Genomic DNA, 19,989 nt, shown 5'->3' on the forward strand with positions numbered 1-19,989 from the left:
TTTCAGGCAGAGTTGGATACAGTCAGAGTTATTTTACATCAAAAAGATACCTTGAAGAAATTATAATTCCAGGCTGATTTCTGGTGTCCAGAGAGGATTCTGCTTGCCACCCACATACTGCCCAACAAGACAGGTACCAGTCAGATAGAGAAGGTAAATGTTTTCAGAAGAAACACACATTAAAATCTTTCTGGCACATGATGTTCAAGAAGGTAGCCTGACACTTTGATTTTGGGCAGCAAGCATTATATTCCACCCTGAAACTGTTTATTTGAGTGGATAAATTTCTGTGGTTAAAGCATTGCATAATTCTTTGAAGATGAATAAACGATAAGTAAAACAACAACAAATAAAGTTCACTTTACATTTTTGCACTTCCTTCAAAATAGGAGTAAAACTATTCTCTGAGAGATTATGCAGAAGCTATTAGTAAATAACTTAGCTAGTATTTTAAGAAGCAACTCCGTGACGGCTCACAAACCATTCCCATCATGCAAAATGTCTGGCCAATATCGAACTCGAGAGCATGCAGTGGTTTGGAAAGTTTTTACTCTGACTGACAAGAAGGGCCAGTAAGTATTCTGTAAAAAACTGCAAGCGAATGACTTATGTGCTTGCACAGCTTCCCAACTGGTAGAACAGTCACCTGGGCATGCTGGCAAATCTAGTTCAAGTCCCATTTGCAACGTTTTGTAAATTCCTTAATTAGCAAATAATACCTGTTCAATTAAAGTTGGCATATACAACTGATTTTTTCTCTCTTTTCCTTACATTTTTCACATACTCTAAGAAAAGCAGGTGTGTTGCTGAAAGGAATAGAGTTGCGTGCAGTTGTCAAGAGAAGCACTTCCAGATAAGTGTTTATTTTGCTGATCCTGGTTAATTTGGCTAAGACAAGAATTCCTGAGTGGTGAGCTTATTTTCTTTTAACACTACACCTGTATGCAAATACTAGACTCATGTCCATTCATGTGTTCCTTGCTTTTTGCAGGGATTTCATTTCAAATTCCCAACTTAAGTATAATCTCTCCCTGCATAAAAAAAAGTAATGTTGCTACAAGTATAACCAAATATTTCTTCTAAGAAGAAAATTACTAGACTGTTAATGCAGTTTTAAGTGATTCTAAGTCAAGGGATTTTCAATGACAGGGAATAGAACTTCCCATATGCAATCTTCCTCTCAAAATGGCTACATGCTGCAGATACCCATAATTACAATATTTAGTTAGCTGTATTTCACTAATTTCTGCATATATGTACAAACAGATTCTTCTTTCAGCTCAGGTGAAGAGATTAGCTAGGCGTTCAGCCTGTGATAAAGAGAAATCTTCTTGGCTTATATGAAAAGTTTGGATGAGGACAATAATTATGAAATTTAAGTGGATGTAAAAAAAAGATGTCTTTATTCTTACGCTGAAGCCTCCAAGTCACGCCAACAGATTGTTGTGGTTTAGCCCCTATTGGCAAGAAAGAACCATGAGGCTCCTCTATGCCCATCCCCGGTGTAATGGAGAACTGGTAACAAAGAAGGTAAAACTCATGGGCTGGGACAAAACCAGTAAAGCAGGACAGCAAAGGAAGAGAAAAACAATAACTATAATAACAATATAAGGATATAAAAAGCTGTTTTAAGGATTTGATTTAAGGATTTACTTTCCCTCACATAGATATAAAAAAAGTCATTCTCCACTCTTAATCCTCTTGCTTATCTAGCAATTAGGTGTAGATAGCTGCAATTGTTGCTCTGTGTTGTGTCGCTGAGCATGCAAAATTCAAGACTAATCTGCAATTTTATGTTAGCTAAGCAGCTGTGACTGTACGCAAATGAAAATCTGTTTTTTTCATATAAATGCATGCACATGCCCATGTATGCGTATAAATACAAAGAATCTTGATGACAACTAAAATGTAAGACATCAGATGCCTAAGTAGCAAAAAGACCACTAATATAACAACCACAAGCCTTCACTGTAATAAAGGCATTAGTTTTAGGATGAGATCATATAAAAGGAAAACTCTACAACTAAATAAGGCTTTGTAATTCTTTTCCTATTCATTGTATTATGGTTAATACTACCTGTTACCTTGAGCAATTTGATCTAACTTTGAAACTAGCTGTGCTTTCAGCAGAAGGTTGAACTGGAAGATGTCCAGAGGCTACTTCAAACCTTTCTTTAAGTTACTGTTTTTTAAATGATTATACAATTCCAAGGAAGGATTCAGCAGATCCAAATTCAGTCACTTCCATCTCCTCGACTCCACTTATCAAGATTTTGCACTTGCTTCCTTAGCAATTTTTTTTCTCAAATCCATTTAGCTTAAAACTGAGAGGAAACCTCCCTGCCAAGTTAAAAAAGGGAATGTTTGAGCCATTTCACCAAGAATCCAATCTGTTGTTCCAATACGCTCCAGGATATTCTTCTCCCCATAAGGATACATAGGATATGAAACACACTGAGAAACAAGTGAGCAACAAAACTAAATGCCATTTCTGAACATGTGTTCTTAAGTTTGGAAAACATAGTTAATTGCAATAGGATCAATAAATAACAAAATGAGAATATTTCCTTTCTTATCTAAAGATCACGCATAAATATGTCAAGTTTTAATAATGTGACAATATCTGGAAGATCATTTGACCTTGTAAAATAAGTTTATGCATCTTCTGAGAAGTGGAATGCTTTTTGTGGAAGTCAGGAAAAGATGCTTTCTTTGCAAACAGTGGGGAGGAGATGGGTGTTAATAGAACAAAATAAAAATCAGAATCAAGACAGGTGGAGCAATTAATTTCAGTTGCGCCGCACTTGGTGAACAATCTGTGCCACAGCCCAAATAAAACTAAAAATCAATTGCAATGTACTGTCCACTAATAGCCAATTTTCAGAACAAAGAGAGAAAGGGGAATTTGCCTGGTATGCTACAACTTCCATGACCAACACATAGGCACAGCATAAATACAGGCAGAGCAGAGACCTGGAAATATTAATAGGACAAGTACAAACAAGAACACACATTCATACAGAAGAAGATTAAAGAGTACAACAGAAAATTTATGTTGATACTAGCAGAAAGAATAAAAAGAACATCTAATGTTACTACCCCTTTTATCAAGAGCTTTTGACCTGTAGCTTGGATGAAGAGTATTCAGATATAAAAAGGCACTACATGACATCACAGCAAGAGAGATGTCAGTAAGCAGAAACTATAGAGGATGTGATTAATGGGGATATGGAATCACACAGGATTTGAAAGCGAACGCTGTGCTGAACTGAGGCCGCAGAAGACCACAAACTCTATAGTGAGTGAGCATAAGATTTAAGTGAGATGAGGATCTCCTATGGAGAGGAAGAGAACAGGGAAGGGACCAGCGGTTTTGTGTAAGTTGCCTGACATGCTTTGGCGTCCCGGAAAGCAAAAAGTAAAAAAAACAACCAAACAAAAAACCCCAAACAAAATCCAAAATCATGAGAATAATCAGTTTAAGCCAAACTTTCCTCTTTGGAGGAAAACAATCCAGCAACTGGGGAAAAAAAAAAAAAAAAGGACTACAAGTATCATGCCTTTTAGAGAGTCCTTAATAATGAGGACTGCTAATGGAGACCGCTAACATTTCCACTACTAAGTAGTCTGCTGTTCCCCTGGATGAAGGACAAATAAGTAAAATGTGGAGGTAGAGACGAAGCCACAGGCTGCAATCCAAAGTGCCAAATCTTCACAGATTCTGAAACAGCTACACCTTCCAGCCTTCCTGAGCTCAAGCCAAACTGATGCAAGGGCTAGAAGTAAAACTAAGTGTATGTCTCAGAACAAAAACCTTCCTCAAGAACCTCCACCAGGTGTCCAGAAATCTGCCTACACAACACAGAAGAACTGGGGCCTATGTCCTTATTTGAATGTAAAATAATTTTACTTTAATAAGCAAATATCTTAAAAATCTACTAGTTTTCTTCTCAGAGCTCTTCAGTGAATACAATCAATAACTCCTAAAATAGCCACAACAAAAAGACAATCAAACAGATATTGCAAGAGCACTGATTTAAAGAAAACAGCCTTTCATATAATTTGGTTATCAACGGCATGTGTTTCCTTCAAAAAATATGCATGTGAAAACATGTTTTGGTTTAAACATTTGAACAGTGTCTCTATTTTTACATCTGCAAATCCAGAAGAAGTAAATTCATGGAAGCAGTGGTTTTCATTTGATCAACATAAAGTACAAAGAAGACATATTGGATATGTTATTAAAACAAGCTGTAAATGTTAATGTTTCCTTGTCAATGTCATATAATTTTTCCTCTGTGTAGGAAGCATCCCAGCTATGCTAGCAAAAATATTAGGTTCCAGAAAAATTAAGAGAACAATATGCATCAATTTAAAAGAGTCTTTGAAATTGAATTCCTTACAAATTTTGATACACACAATCTTTAAGAGGCAAGACTCAATTAAGTTTAAGAGGATACACATGAATAATACAGGGGTTTTCCCTCTTTTTAAAAATAGTCTAGTATTGTGGAAGAATTTAACTTCTTACCTGTGTTTAAAAAATACTACAAAATAATGAACTGCAACTTCATGGGATGTGGGTAACATTGCCTTACATAAGCTTTTCTGCTTGCAGTTTACTATGAACTAAAAGCAGTGGAGCTTCAGAAAGAGAAGAATTTCATGTCGACAAAAGAACTTCCTAAGGGTTTAATCCAGAGATTTTTGAAGTCAAAGGGCTAATGGGCTTTGGTTTATGCCCTAGGAAAACACACTAAACCGAGAACTTCCCATTGGATTTATACAAGGTATTATAGGCATTTATACTGGTCAGGTTCTATGCCAGATTTTTAAAAAAGAGACCAAGAATTTGTCAGAGGTTCACATGGGCCAAAAGAAGGTGAATGGCATAGGTCATAAGATCATATCTATATATATTTTCCTCCAGAAAGCTTAAAATATACCCTCTGCAGAAAGTGATTTTTGCATCTCCAAACATTTTATAAATACTAAAAGACTTAGCCAATAAGGGAAGAGTAGAGGCCCGATACAAAAATAACGAGACTAATAAAGAACTAAGAGTGGAAGATGAGAGACAGAGATGGTTATAGAACATGTTCTAACCTGTCACAGTGACACAAGGCTCAACTCGCTTCACTCAGTATGAGTGGATGCATGTTCAAATACAGAAATTTTCTTACCCTTGGTTGGAAAATGTTGGTGTGCAAGAGTGAACAGTGAGTTAACATCAAGTTTCTTGTGAAAATTAAGAATTTCATGATGGAAACTTTTCAGTTATTGACTAAAGCTTATGGTGAAGAGACCCCAAAGATCAAGTCAGTGCTCAAAGGAACCATTGTTTGTCCACAGAAGGTGTGAAACCAAAAATGACAGAGAACCTCAACAGCCTTTCAAAAAATTATCTGTGGAATTGCTCTGAACATTGGTAGCATGGTATGTAGCTGTGTGTCAGCTCAGAAGGGAACTGTTTTGAAGGTGATCACAGTTGATTTTGATTTTCTTCATTTGTTAAACAAAAAGACATAAAGGCACAGTCTTGCTTTTTTAATTTTTTTTTTTTTTTGTGTTGGACCTCATACTTCTGAGAACAAGTGCACGGTCAAAACTGTGACTGGTACATAGGGAGTGGCACAAACCCGCAGCTGGAATATACCCTCTGCACAAGCTAGTGCCTCTCCATTGGTGCAGTGGATACACAGAGGATTACAGAGACTGATCACCAACCTGCCCACTGGGCAGGTCTGAAGCACAGCCTTGGCCCCATCTGTCTTTCATTAATTTGTACCCAAGTCTGCAACATGCAATACTGCAGCTTCTCCCATTAGCTTCTGCTCTCAGCTCTCCCTTCCTCTAGCACAGGTAAGTGAGGTTATTTTCTCAGTTCCTACACATCCCAAAGGATTTCACCCTTAATTAGCCCTGAAGAAATACAGCACAATATGCAACCAAATATTCCTTCATGAGAGACTGCAGAATGTTACTCTTCTTCCAAGAGGCTGCATGCCAAAATCATTCTCTCTGGTCAAAAAGGAACACGGCTTTCAAATGTGTTTTGAAATTTCACACACTTTGATATATACAGAAAGTACTTACAGCACTTGCAGAGTATTTTAATTGGCTCCTTAGTATGACAGAGAGTTTCACTAACTCTGAAAAAAGTTGTGCTTTTAAAGTTATATTTCCAATCTCTAGAAGCAAGTTAATGGAGAAAGCTTTTTCTAATGCTAAGATTCAAGGTACTCCAGGTAGCATTAATGAGATCTGTTTAAATTCTAATTATGCTACCTGTACATTTCTTCACACTTCTTCAAGAAATCTGGCAATAAAGACAGCAGCACTCATGCTTGGAGTATTTTTTATATGAAACCAGGTGCAAGGAGAACAAACATTTGATAAACTTCCGTAAGACAGAATCTACTTCATGCAAAAGTTTAACAGATAGGCAACAACCTGCAGTCATCACAAGATTCTTAGGGTTAAGTTAATATAGCCCTTATACGCCAGTTTGCCTCTTTTACTTTATAAAAAAGTTGGATGTCTACTCACTAGTTTCCGGGGAGAAAGGTATTCATCTATAAGTAGTTCTTCATCATCTTTAATGAGTGGACTGGGATTTATGTTGCCTCGCCAACTCATATCAGTCACTCGGACCGCAGCTGAGGCTGGATGAGAAACTGTGCCAGGATTCCACTTCAGGTCCATCTCAATATGCTTTGAAAAAAGGGATAACAAAAGATCTGATTTTATTTCTATATATTTTTTATTTTCCCTTTAGCAAAATCTATTTTGACTCCCACTGTAAGTCAGCTAGGGCCTATGCAGACACAGGTTTCCCTAATCAGAAAGGACACAAAGCAAGGCATGATGTAATATATATTCTTCCTTTTCTTCAACCTCAAGAGTTATCCCAGTCCCACATCCCAATCAGTTTTGAGTGTAAGGTTTTACAGCAAACTATTGCATGCAGTTACACAAAACCCCAGGTGTATCAATGGCTCTGTACAAAGAAGGCAGTCAACAACAAATAAGTCGGGACACCACGTCCTCTCCAGTCTTCTCACTAATCCACTCACCCTTCTCTGGTGGCAATGAACTTCCTGTCCACATGGGCCTCCTACCTACTCAGCCCCTCTTGAGAAATGCAAACAGCACTCAGCAAAACTCTGCCAGGCTCCAGGCTGCAAGGGCCAGCACCGAGACGCTTCATTACTTCTCTTTAGTGTTTTGAGCTCTGGCCATAGATATTACAGTCAGCAGTTGTCTGTATTTGCTGTCCTAAATTAAAGGTATGTGCACTGTTACTGACTGCCCTCTGGGTCAGGCAGACTGTGGCTGCTGACTTCTAGTTCTGAAGAGGGGCTTGGAGGAAAGAACCCACAGTTTAAAGAAAACTGTATAAGTTTCAAGTGAGGAATGAAATCCAAGGTTTGAAGATTAAACCTTCAAAAGTGTCCATTCTTCAATTCCCAAAGCTAGTCCTTTTACAAAAATATTAACAATTAACTTTGAAATATGAGAATAAGCATATGTACACCCATTACAGTCAAAAAGCAATTGGCTGTACCTGAATAGTACAGCATAACTATGATTTATACAGCTACTACTACCTGGCAGCAAGGAAATATCATCACAGCCGGAAACACTGCTGTAACAACGAAAGGCTAGACTAGAGAAAAGCGTTCTTGCTCTGCTGGAGGGACACCTGCAGTTTTCCTCTGTCCTCCACTGTGAAGCAATACATATTCTTAGCACAAGAAAAGTAATTTAATAATCAAGCTAATCATGACTGGTTGACAAGGCTTCAGGGGTGGCCAAGACTTGAGAATTGCCACCTTCCCTCCCCCTAGTACTAATAAACAGTTAAATACAGGAGTGATTTCTATTAGGAAAAATAGAAAGAGTTCTGACACTACCACTGATGCCTCAAGGGAAGCACAGGGAGAGTCCTGGGCTTGACTCGGTGGCAGGGTAGAGCTGGATTTGGGAACTAGGTTCAGGAACTGGATTTAGGAACACACAGATTGGGATTGAGAACACACGGATAGGGAAGGTCCTCACTGAACATCAGCCATTGAAGTAAAGAGCTTGACCTTCACATGAGCCCTAAGCTTTATACTAAGGATGATGTGTATGGCATGGCATACTCTGTTGGTCAGTTTTGGGTTACTGTCCTGTCCTCATCTCCCGGCATGTGTGACCTTTTTCACTTTGGTGATAACAACAAATATTAAATGTTATCACTTCTAGAGACAGACACTACCTGAAAAACATTGTTAACTTACAGAAAATTAAGTTACTTAGAAGAAGTTTTAAAAAAGTTAGGAAATTTTCTCTGCTTTAGCTCAAATCAGAACAGCCATCGCTTGTCCAAGGAAATTCAAGAATCTTATGTAACATGAAGGTATTCTGGCATTACCTTTATTTTCCCACGAAATAATGATTTTGGACAATAACTGACTTGGATCAGAATATCTGCCATGTAACTGCTGGAATACTTGACAGTTGCAGAAGATTTCTATCGAACCATAGAATCATAGAATAGTTTGGGTAGGAAGGGACCTTAAAGATCATCTAGTTCCAACATCCCACCAGACCAGGCTGCCCAAGGCCCCATCCAACCTGGCCTTGAACACCTCCTTGGATGGGGCAGCCACAGCTTCCCTGGGCAACCTGTGCCAGTGTCTCACCACTCTCATGGTGAAGAAATTCTTTCTTATATCAAGCCTAAATGTGTCCCTCTCCAGTTTATATCCGTTCCCCCTCATCCTATCACCACAAGCGTTTATGAATAGTTCCGCTCAAACTTTCCTGTAGGCCCTTTTCAGGTACTGGAAAGTCGCTATAAGATCTCCTGGGAGCTTTCTCTTCTCCAGGCTGAACAAGCTCAACTCTCTCAGCCTGTCCTCACAGGGAAGGTGCTCCAGCTCTCAGATCATCTTTGTAGCCCTCCTCTGGACCTGTTCCAACAGTTCCATATCCTTCTTATGTTGAGGATTCCAGAACTGGACGCAGTACTCCAGACGAGGTCTCATAAGAGAGGAATGGAGGGGCAGAATCACCTCCCTCAACCTGCTGGCCACACTTCATTTGATGCAGCCCAGGATACAGTTGGTGTTCTGGGCTGCTAATGCACATTGCTGGGTCATGTCGGGCTTCTCATCAACCAGCATCCCCAAGTCCTTCTCTGCAGGGCAGTTCTCAATCACGTTATCCCCCATCCTGTACTGAAATCAGTGATTGCCCCAACCCAAGTGCAGGACCTTGTACTTGGCCTTGTTGAACCTCACAAGGTTCTTACGGGCCCACTTCTCCAGCCATGTGCAACTGTGGGCCACATGCAAGTACTGGATTGTTATTATCCAGAGATAAACCTGTATGATATCGGAGCCAAGTGAAGCAATGGTCAGAAATCACTGCTGTGATGTGTGAGTGCAAAACATGGTGCGATAATAGCAGCATTGTGTAGATTTGGGATGTAAAGTGTTAATAAACTTGCATAAAACAAATTATTGCTTTCCTTTCTTCAGTCCATCACTATTACATTTCAGAACATCCTCCAATCTTTGAAACATATGTTGATAAAGCATTTACTTAAGGTTTGAAACGGAGATCAGTCTGAACTAGCACTTCCAATTCTATACTTACCACTATTGATCTGCTGCTCGGAATTATTGTAACATAGGATTAGCAAGGAGAAAATTATTTTCTTTAGAAACTGTCCGGGATCAAATTGAGTTATTGTCAGTAAACAAAACTAATTTTTTTTTTTTTACATGCTTCCATCACTTCAAAACTTTCTCCACAGAAGAAAGAATCTCCTGAACATGGATCAAAATAGCCTCCTCAAAATAAAGACTATATAAAAGCTAAGAGTGCAGGAATTCTAGTGGTGAGGCACCAATCTTACAAAAAAAAAAATAAATCCATAAACATCTGAAATCTCCAACACTGTGTAGGAGCAAGAAGGGGCCCTGGCATACTTGTGCCCCTGCAGATACAGGACTCAGATCACCCATTTTCACTAGGTTCACCTTCCTCTCTGAGACAGGTAAAATCATTCCAGTAAAGCCACTTCACTCACTCACTCACTCACTCACTCACTCACTCACTCACTCACTCACTCACAAAAATGGGAAATCTATGGCTCTACCAAATGCACAGGACAAGCAGCCACTGACCCAAACCAGTTTTAGCAACAGTGGAACAGTTAAAAGGGACTGGAAAGACTTCATTGTCTTTGAAGAGTTCTGAGAAGTCACAAACATGAATATTTACACCATAGAGAAGATGGTTGCATTGGCTATATGTTGGATTTATATGCTGAATGATAACACAGATCATTCCTGCAAGACCAACAAGGATGGAAGCTAATTGCACCTAACACAAACCTTCAACAATGAGAGAGCAATGAGAGAGCAAAACAATACCAGTAAGCATATGAGAGTATAAGGGAAAAAGAAAAAGGCCGAAAAAATAGGGGCTTGTCCATGTGAACACTGAGAAAAATAAAAGAATGAAAGAAATGAAGGAATTGGTTTTACAGGACTTGTGTCATAGGTCTTGGCTTGGCAGACTCTTGCATACATGGAAAAACAGAAGCAGATAACCAATGAGTGCAGGACAAATCAATGGCCAGAGCAGTGAGACACAAGATCTTGAATTCTACGAACTTGAATTCTGCAAACTTTCCCCACTGCTGCCACTCTACTTTCCAAAATGAGTGTGATCATGGTAAGCTATTCAATTCACAGACCTGTTGTGTAAGTTCATTAACAGCTGCATGACATTTCCAACATACATAGAATAATATAGCTAAAAAGGTCATTATTAAAACTAGATGATCCTTAGAACAACATGCTATTCAAAATCCTGCAGAATACTGTAATTTGCTAGAAAGAAATTGGCAGACAATACTTATTTTATGATCTTAAGGTCAAACAAACTGGTAAAACTCCAAGATCTGAATTTCCTGCAACAAGATTTACTGAAGAGTCAATAAGAGGATCATGTATTCTTCATTAAATATATATTAATACACATTCAAATACAGCAATTGCCAGAAATCTTTGACTCCATATTAATTATGGCTTCTTAAGTGTGGGAAAGACTTAAAATAGGGAAGACCCTCTAAACTGTGTGACTAGGCATGATAATTTCTAATGTGTCCTTCAAGACACTACCTAAAGATCTTGTCCAAGCAGTTAGGCTACCATGTAAAAACAACCCCACAAACAACAGTAAACAATCCATATTTACTCTAAGAAAGACATATACTGCTATATATTGATATCCCATAAAAGAATGAAACTCTAGTCCCTTAGGCCAGCTCCTCACTAGCATCCTCTTCTGCTCTGTGACCACCCATGCCTTCAAAAAGCTCCACTGGACAGGGAGAAGAGCCATTTCATGTAAGGCACTGCAATCTGTATGCTATTATCTTTACATCACCAGTCTAAAAATTGCCTAGAATAAAAAAAATTTCAGAACCATCATGCTATCTATCCTTTCATGACTGGAAGATTACACTGCAGACTTCTGTTTCTCTTGCCCTGCATAGCTTATAATAATTTTTGCTTGTTTAATTCAGAATCACAAATTACAGTAATGCCTGTACTGTACCACTGCCACAGAATGAAAACAAACAAACAAACAAAAAATCTGTGTTTACCAAGGATTTGACAAAAGGTTTGGTTTATAAGTCCCAAGGGAACTATGAGTGCCCTTTAGGAGTAATTTTGTGCAAGAGCACTACAGATAACCTCTCTGGAAAATAACTGTTTGGGCAGCTGGAATTTACTATGATGTAATCAGGAAACTACTGTTACAATAATCTACCCCTAATGGTAAAACCAGTTTCTGCTACATTTATACAATATAAAACATCCTGCAACACACCACCTTATTTTAGCAGCTGCAACTTCTAAAAAGTTGAAAAATAAAAAAATAACACCTGATATTTATGCGAATCTTGCTTTTCCTTATAGGACCAAATGAACTTGCTTTAATCTTCTGTTTTTGTTAAGCAGAAGGAGAATGACTACTTCAGTAATGCTACTTTAATATCAAGGGATCAGGTAAAGACTATAAAGAGTATTCATAAATATTCTACTTGTGTGCCCCACTAAAGAAAAAAAAGCTTTTACGAGAATGCTGAAATATCACAGAATCATTTGGGTTGAGAAAATATCTTAAGAAGTTCTTCTGCTGTCTATCCTCGCTCCCACTCACAATCAGGCTAAGAAAAGTGAAGCAGGGGCTTGGATGTGGGTGGGGTAGGGGTAAGCGAACAACAGAGGTTATGGAAAAACTAAGCTCCAAGGTGCTTATGCCTTCGCTGCCAGAAGGCTGACAGATGATCTTATGATCATTTCAGTTAGTGGAGGAGATAAAAGTAAGCCCCTCACCATTATAATAGCCAGGGAAGCTGCATTTAACTTTCCATGACGACAAGTTTTTACCCAACAGTGTCCAGATGTTAAATAAGGGAGAAACAAAGCTGCTCTCTTTAAAATCCTCCTGTCCTTATGCAGGAGTCCTGTGATGGATAGCTAATGCTGAGGTACACAGGAACCATCATATCTGTGCTTGTCACGCACACGGATCCTGCCTTAAATGCATATTTCACTGGAGCAGAATATTGGGGAAAATAATTAATTTGGGTAATTCTAACATTACAGTTTTGTCTCTGTTAAATTGAAAAGTATTCAACTATAATGTTATTATTTTCAAATGGCCTAATTCAGCAATGCCTTAAATTGCAGATGCTAGGAATGTTGCTGGACATAACAAGGAAGGACATAAACGAAGCAAGGTTTTGCAGAGTCAGTATTTTTTTTAATCAACAGATGTAGTTTGGAAAACAAGACAAGTTTCAGGGTATGTAAACCCTTCATGTCATGGACGCTCATCCATACTCCCAAGCTGAAAGAGGAAATCTAACTCAGAGCTATAGTTTCAGGTCCCAATTGTGAAAAGACTCACCTGCATGAATAACTTCACACAGAATGAGTAGGGGCATGACCAAAGCACAAAGCTCATCACCTAGCTAATAAAAGCATCCACCAGTATAATTTAAAGTATTAATGAAAACATTCCCGCCAGCCTCTCCTGCAAATGTATATTCTTTCCTCTCAATGGCTCTGCAAGAGGTGGTCTACAACCAGGTTGAACATCTCTCTGCTCTTCATCAGCCACACTACACAAAGTTTCTTAAAGTGCTCTGTTGTCCCCAAGCAATTTTCAGTCCATTTTATTAAATAATCATAATAAAAAAAATCCAAACTGGCCAGGGTCCACAGTCTTTTCCTTTTAACACAGATACACTAGACTTTGTTACATCTGCTGTGGCAATCTGCTCTTCTGAATTGTATTACAGAAAGTACTTGTGGCCCTACTGATGTAAAATATGGTTTGCTCACAAACGTTTTTCAAACCAACATAAGAATCTACAGAAGGTATAAAAAATATTAGCCATTTTACTAGCAAATTAAAACTATGAGATGTACCTATATTTCTATGGAAGCTCATTAATTTTCCTATTTAAAAAACAACCTCTTCATAATTATTCCTGAACAAACATTAAGCCATCCCCACTAGTGACAAACAAAGCAATCACCAAGTTATATTACATAATGCTACATTTTTTACTACTTCAAAATTAGAGAATAAACTTTGTTTCTTTATGTCCCTTACGGGGCTTCAGTTAGATAAGTGCATGCATTATCATTTTAATGAATAATAATATCACTCCAGTCCAGTGCTAAACTTGCATCTCGTCTCACAATGAATCCAAATCCTGCTTTTATACAGAGGCAGGTCCCTTGAGTTGTGTTATAGCCTGATGGCATCCCAGGCCATGCGAGCAGCTTTTTCTCTCTTTTGCTGACAGTAGTGTATGATTAAACTAATGAATTGAACTGCCTGTTGGCAGATGTATCCACATATCAATCTCGTGAGAGGTCAGACCTAAAGGAGCGTAGTAATTCTCAGTGCCAAAGCCAAAAGATAGAATGCAAGGCCAGAAAAAATATCCAAAGAACCTCTTCCTCCCAACAAAACCTGTTGATGACAGCAACTCTGAGATCTGGCATGTGTGAATGTTGCAGGCAAATTCAAATCAGACAAAATAACACAAAGCAGAGAAATAAAATGAAATAAGATAGTAATTTAAAAAAAAAGTTCTGAAACATTATGTCTTTTGTACGTTTGAAATTATTTTACCTTTCCTTCCAAAGCAATTGCTGTTCTGCGTCTTCCGTTTCCGATCCCTCTCCTACGGATTTTCACTTACTACTCACAGCTGTTCATCTCAATTTATCTCAAATGACGCAGATGCTCACAGCGCAATTTCTTGTTTGATTGCTCCATATCCTGCTAAAACAACGTTAAGAGCACAATCCTCAAGAGAAAAGAAAAAAACAAACCCAAAACAAACCCAGAGACTCCAAGCACTCCACAACTGGTAATAAGAGCACTTTATCCACTGTAGCAGCTGCAGTTCATGCTCAACTGATCCTAGAAGTGTAGCAGGACACGAAGCAGTAGAGCCAAAGAGCTTTATGAAAGTGTAGGCGAATGAACAGTTTCCCAAATAAATCTGGAGAAGGTGAAGGATTCGGTATGGAAAAATCTATGTATTTAAAAAAAATCATTTGCTAAATAGTTATTTACTCGAAGATCTGTAATTTCCTAGGGTGCAGGTTTAAATTGAACCTACGCGGAGAAAACTGCCATTGGGCTAGCGCAGGGTAAAAGGCTGGAGATAAAATTTAAAACATTTCACTGTATCACTCATCAGAAAGTTTTGCCTCGTAGAAGAGGTCAGAACGGAAAACACTAGGCGAGCAGGAACACTTCTGTCGGCAAACAGCGCCCGCGGGAGACGCGCGGAGCGGGCCAGGGCCGGCCCGGGCAGCCCAAGGGGCCTGAGCGGCCCACGGAGCCCACGGCTCCCCTGCCGGAGCGCGGATTCGGACGCGGGGCCGAGCCCGACGAGCACCGAGCCCCCTGCGGGCCGCCCCGCGCCCGGCTGCCGGGGAGGCCCCCGCCCCGCGCGGCGCCCGTCGCCAGGCGACCGCGAGGCCCCGCCCCTAACACAAGGCCCCGCCCATCGGCCGGAGCCACGCCCCCTTCGTCACGAGCACCCGCCTCTCGTCCACTAGGCCACGCCCACTGCCCACAGCCCCCGCCGGGGCCGGCAGCTGGTGACGCGGGCACCGAGGAGAGACGCAGCCTCCCCGCCGCACGGAGAAGGTGTAGCAGAAGGAGGTGGAGGAAAAGGAAGAGAAAGAGAAAGAGCAGGAGGAGGAGGAGAGGAGGCTGAGGGGAGACCTCGTTGCTCTCTACAACTACCTAAAAAGCAGTTGTGGAGAGGAGGGAGCTGGCCTCTTCTCCCAAGTGACAGGGGACAGGACAAGTGGGAATGGCCTCAAGCTCCGCCAGGGGAGGTTTAGGCTGAACGTTAGGAAAAAATTTTTCACAGAAAGGATCACTGGGCACTGGCAGAGGCTGGCCGGGGAGGTGGTTGAGACACCTTCCCTGGAGGTGTTTAAGGCACGGGTGGACAAGGTGCTGAGGGGCATGGTTTAGGTTTAGTGTTTGATAGGAATGGTTGGACTCGATGATCTGGTGGGTCTCTTCCAACCTGGTGATTCTATGATATTATGATTCTATGAATACAGACTGGGGATCCAAGGCAGGAAGGGACCCTGGCTGGAAAGAGCAAAGGAGGAGCAAAAACTGGAAATGTAAACAGCAGGAGCAAAGTGGGGAGAGCAGGGGTGGGCCAGACCAGGATGGGAAATGCAGCAGGACCCACATGGGCTTTGGGTGGCAAGTGACCACACAGCCGAAGGAGTCAGGGTGATGGTAGAAGCGGCGTTGAGAGCATCTCCTGTCTTCCCTTGGTGGATAACTTACACTGCCTGCAGACAGGGAACACCTTCCCTGAGGTAGTTACTCCATTATCTCAAGAATGAGTTGAGTCTGGAGGTGTGAAAAATAATGGAACTTCTGATGCCTAATAGGGCTGGTTCACCAAAAAACCCCAAAACCCAAACAGATTAAAAGGCTGAATTTCCAGGTCAGAGTGGTCAAACATTACACATGGCAGAATAAGGTTTGTCATAATCTGGATCCAATGGTTGTGGTTCAACTTGGTGAGAAGATCAAATATCTCTTTTGATGCAAGAGTGCAGTTCTGTGAGATGTTCTTACCACATTCACCGTCTCCTGGCTGGAGATTGCCATGGTATCATTGTATTCCTTTTTTCAATATTCAACCCCAATATGAATAAAGAATACTCACCAGTTTCTGGGGGGGATTCTTCAGGACATCAGAAACTCACAGTGCTGTCAGTGCTGAGTGCACGCCCGGGGCACAGACAGGCCAGCACCCAGGGTTTAATGAGTTACCATGCACATGCAGAGCCAACTTAACTGACTGCGTTAATAGCCCCGCCACTCTTTAAACCAAACGTGTTTGCTTTCTCTCAACATGATTTATATAAAAGAACTGGGGACTAAAACACAATGCAGTTTTCACAGCTCCGCTGAGAGGTAGTAATTCATTAAACCAGGTTAATTCAATCATCCAGACTCCATAAATTAAATTAGCCTCTTTCAACACACGTTACCTGATCTTTTAGATTCATCACAATGTGATGATTCAGACATTGCTCTTATCATTCTCACTTGCATTTAGGAGAAATCCACATTTCCACACTTTAGATATAGGATTCATAAATTAGACACCTGGGAAAATGCGATCACACTCTCAGTGGTCCCACATGAAAAGCCTACTTTTTCAGGGGTTTACTTTCAGAATGGTACCTAGTGTTTTCTTGGGCACAACCCTTCTCAGTGTTTCTTTTGGGGTCAGGAAGGTAGGAGGTCTGGAGGGAAGGTGCAGTCTCCTGCCTGCCCTTTAGAACAGGCTTGAATTTTGAATACTCAACTTGCATGCGCCCATCCCCTCACACCTCCAACATCCTTTGCGAGGATGTTGGAGAGCAGCAGCTGCTGGGGGATTGCATCAGCATTTCCTCTGCAACAATGTTAAATTTACTCTAGGGTTTGGAAAATGCTATCTTAGACCACAGGTCAGGAAATGTGTTGACTCCCCTCTTGCAGGGTCTGACGGTTGATTAACGTCAGAGATCGCTAGGGGCCTGATTTTCCAAGGTGATGAGCACATTTAGCTCCACCTGATGTCATTGCAGTCCAGCTGCCCATCTTCACAGGAAGGAAGGCAATGGGCCTTGATGTCCTCTAGAAGGTAGTGTGATTCAGTGAAAACATTGAATCAAGCATCTGCCCCCTGAATTTTATCTCCTACTCTGTTGTTTATCTTCCAGGTAACTATCTCAAGTCACCTTAACTCAGTTTTCCCCCACACCTCTTCTTGGGACACACTTCTCAAAGGTTATCTGTGGCGCAAGTGTATCATGTATGCACACATCCACATGGCGGTTTACTACTTTTCCTTCTTTGACTGGAAATAATCTTGTTGTAGCCAACGCAGCCTGAACTATCAGAAACCAATCAAAGAAGAAACGCATCTTTTTATCACTGAGCAAGAGCAAAATCTGGCATAATTTCAGGGTAAATACAGGAGCTCTATGTCTGCCCTGTTCAGAGTTACTGTAACTGTGCTGGCACCATTCCCAGAGCTGAGCTAAAGTCAGTGAGAAGTCTGTAAATTAATGACTGTGGAGCTGATGTGATCTCTATCCAGGAATCACGTTGTACATTTGTGAAGCTTTATAGGACAGAAAAGTTATGTTTCAGTTTTGCCAAGAAATGTTTAAAATTTTTAAATCTTAATACTGATAATTGGCATACCCTGTACATATTCATAGATGTTAGACCTGATTCTGATCTCACCATCATAGGAATGCCATGGAACATGTTAGTCTGGGTTAATTACATTGATGCTACCCAAATGAATAGCAGTTGGGTGAAATTTTCTCTGAAAATCAAGGCTAGATAGACACACTTTTCCTTTGGGGTCTTATCTTACAAAGAGGAAATATGTCTGTCCTGGTTTTACCCAGTCACAAGCAAGATCCAGTCATCCTAGTCACTAATTAATATCATTGACCAATAACTAATTGCTGTTGCCACTTGCATTATTCGTACCATTTACAAATTCCATTGTACGACAACTTTGTAACAGAGGAGCAGAAGGGGTTTTCTGGTCAGAGGAATCCATTGCAAGTGACCACATCGGAGTCATTTAGATACCTGTAAGTTCTCCTGAAAGATTGGTCCAAAGCATCTCTCAGAAGATTACAGACCTTACAGAACTTACAGGCTAAAATAATTTATTGTCAAGTTATAACTAATTGTTCTTTTGCAAAATTAGTTTTCAGCTTAAAATAACTTTTCACCACTGATGTTTGCATTCCTGATATATTTACAGGGCCTACTGTCATCTCCTCTGAATATTTATTTTGCTAAGTCATACAAGCCAACCTATTACAGACAGGCTGGCAATTGTTTTTATTATCCTGGCTTTACTTTTCCAGCTTTTCTCTCTTGAAGATGGGTGACTAGAATAGCGCCATTTACTTGAGATTCTCCTTTCTGCGCTGTTAACATCTGGTATATTTTGGGATCACAGTATCAAGGTCATATCAAATTTATCACTCATAATCATTGCCTATTAAGATGTGGTTCTTCTCTTCCTTTGTCTCAGTTGCAAAGGCAAATGGAATGGAAAACCCCACTGTCATAGAAGGTTTGGTAGGTACGTGACCCTGCACATTGTACCATGCCATTTTATTTTGTTCCTATTACCCCATCCCCTTCTTCCTCTGGCGTTACCCATTAATCATTACCATATGTCATTAGCATGCTTGCGTCTTTCCAAGGGGCACTAACAGAAATTAGGATTAGCATTGTCCATAAGAACTTCCACTACAAACTATCTGCCAGTCTGATAGTCCCCCTTGCAATACGATCTCTTATCCCTATTAGCCAGCCCTGGATCACCTTTTTGCCTTGTGTGTATCCTTTTTCCAGCATAATTTCCAGTTTCCTTTGGGACATAGTTCTGAAGGCTGTCCTAAAGCCCCAAACTAGTAGCATTTTTTTCATCTAGAAGACTAGTCCTCTTACCAGAGGGAGGCATGATGTACTTCTGGTAAACTCTTGCCACTTTTTCCCATGTTTTTCATTATGCTTGCAGTTAAAATTTGTTTTAAAATGTTACATGCTGTTAGGGATCAGACTGATGGGTGTCTGCTAGCCTATATCTCCTCTCTCTTGCCTCTCAGTCTTCTTCAGAAGTACAGTGCATTGCACTCTGCTATTTCTGTAGCATCATCCCAAATGTAATAAACTTGTTTAAGAGGTTCTTTCAGTACAGCATGGCAAAAACTATTCAGTCCCCAAGTAAAGTGTATTAAACTCCTGGAATTTTGCTTTCTCCCTCAATAACTTCATTTTCTGTGCAGTTTTCATTAGCCATCCTACCACCACCACAGTGTTACACATCTCTGTTAAAAGCAGAGGAGTAGGAATTACTTTAGCTAAAAGTCCACACCTAGATGACGTTCAGGCTTGCCCCATTTGGGTTTAATTTTCAACAATTCTTAATCTTTACACAAAAAGGTATAAATACAGCTAAAGCTACTAGATGAATATCATGCATGGTAAAAGGTGTGCCTCCATAGCATAGCTACCATAGCATTTTCAAAAACTCAGGTCTGCAGAAAGAGCTTTAGTTAACATCTTGACAATGGCATTAACCTCATGATTTCACAGAATCACAGAATGACCTGAACTGGAAGGGACACATAAGGATCATTGAGTCCAACTCCTATCCCTGCACAGGGCAACCCCAACATTCACATCATGTGTCTGCATGCATTGTCCAAATGCTTCTTGAATATTGTCAGGCTTGGCGCCATGGCTGCTTCCTGTGGAGCTGTTCTAGTGATCCACCACCCTCCGGGTGAAAAACCTTTTCCCAATATCCAACAT

The 19,989-nt window shown here is 40.3% G+C and overlaps 1 protein-coding gene across 1 annotated transcript in view; it reads right to left on the minus strand.

Moving 5' to 3' along the window:
• The window catches only part of LRRC56 (leucine rich repeat containing 56), a 68,188-nt gene extending 53,211 nt beyond the window's left edge, over window positions 1-14,977 (minus strand). Inside the window, 2 exon segments of the mRNA XM_069857886.1 lie at window positions 6,550-6,714; window positions 14,224-14,977. Of these exon segments, the coding sequence (XP_069713987.1) occupies window positions 6,550-6,705 (156 nt within the window). The 5' untranslated portion in view covers window positions 6,706-6,714; window positions 14,224-14,977.
• Between the last annotated feature and the right edge of the window lie 5,012 nt (window positions 14,978-19,989).

This window comes from Phaenicophaeus curvirostris, chromosome 5 (genome assembly GCF_032191515.1).
Source record: "Phaenicophaeus curvirostris isolate KB17595 chromosome 5, BPBGC_Pcur_1.0, whole genome shotgun sequence".
NCBI classification, from domain to species: domain Eukaryota; kingdom Metazoa; phylum Chordata; class Aves; order Cuculiformes; family Cuculidae; genus Phaenicophaeus; species Phaenicophaeus curvirostris.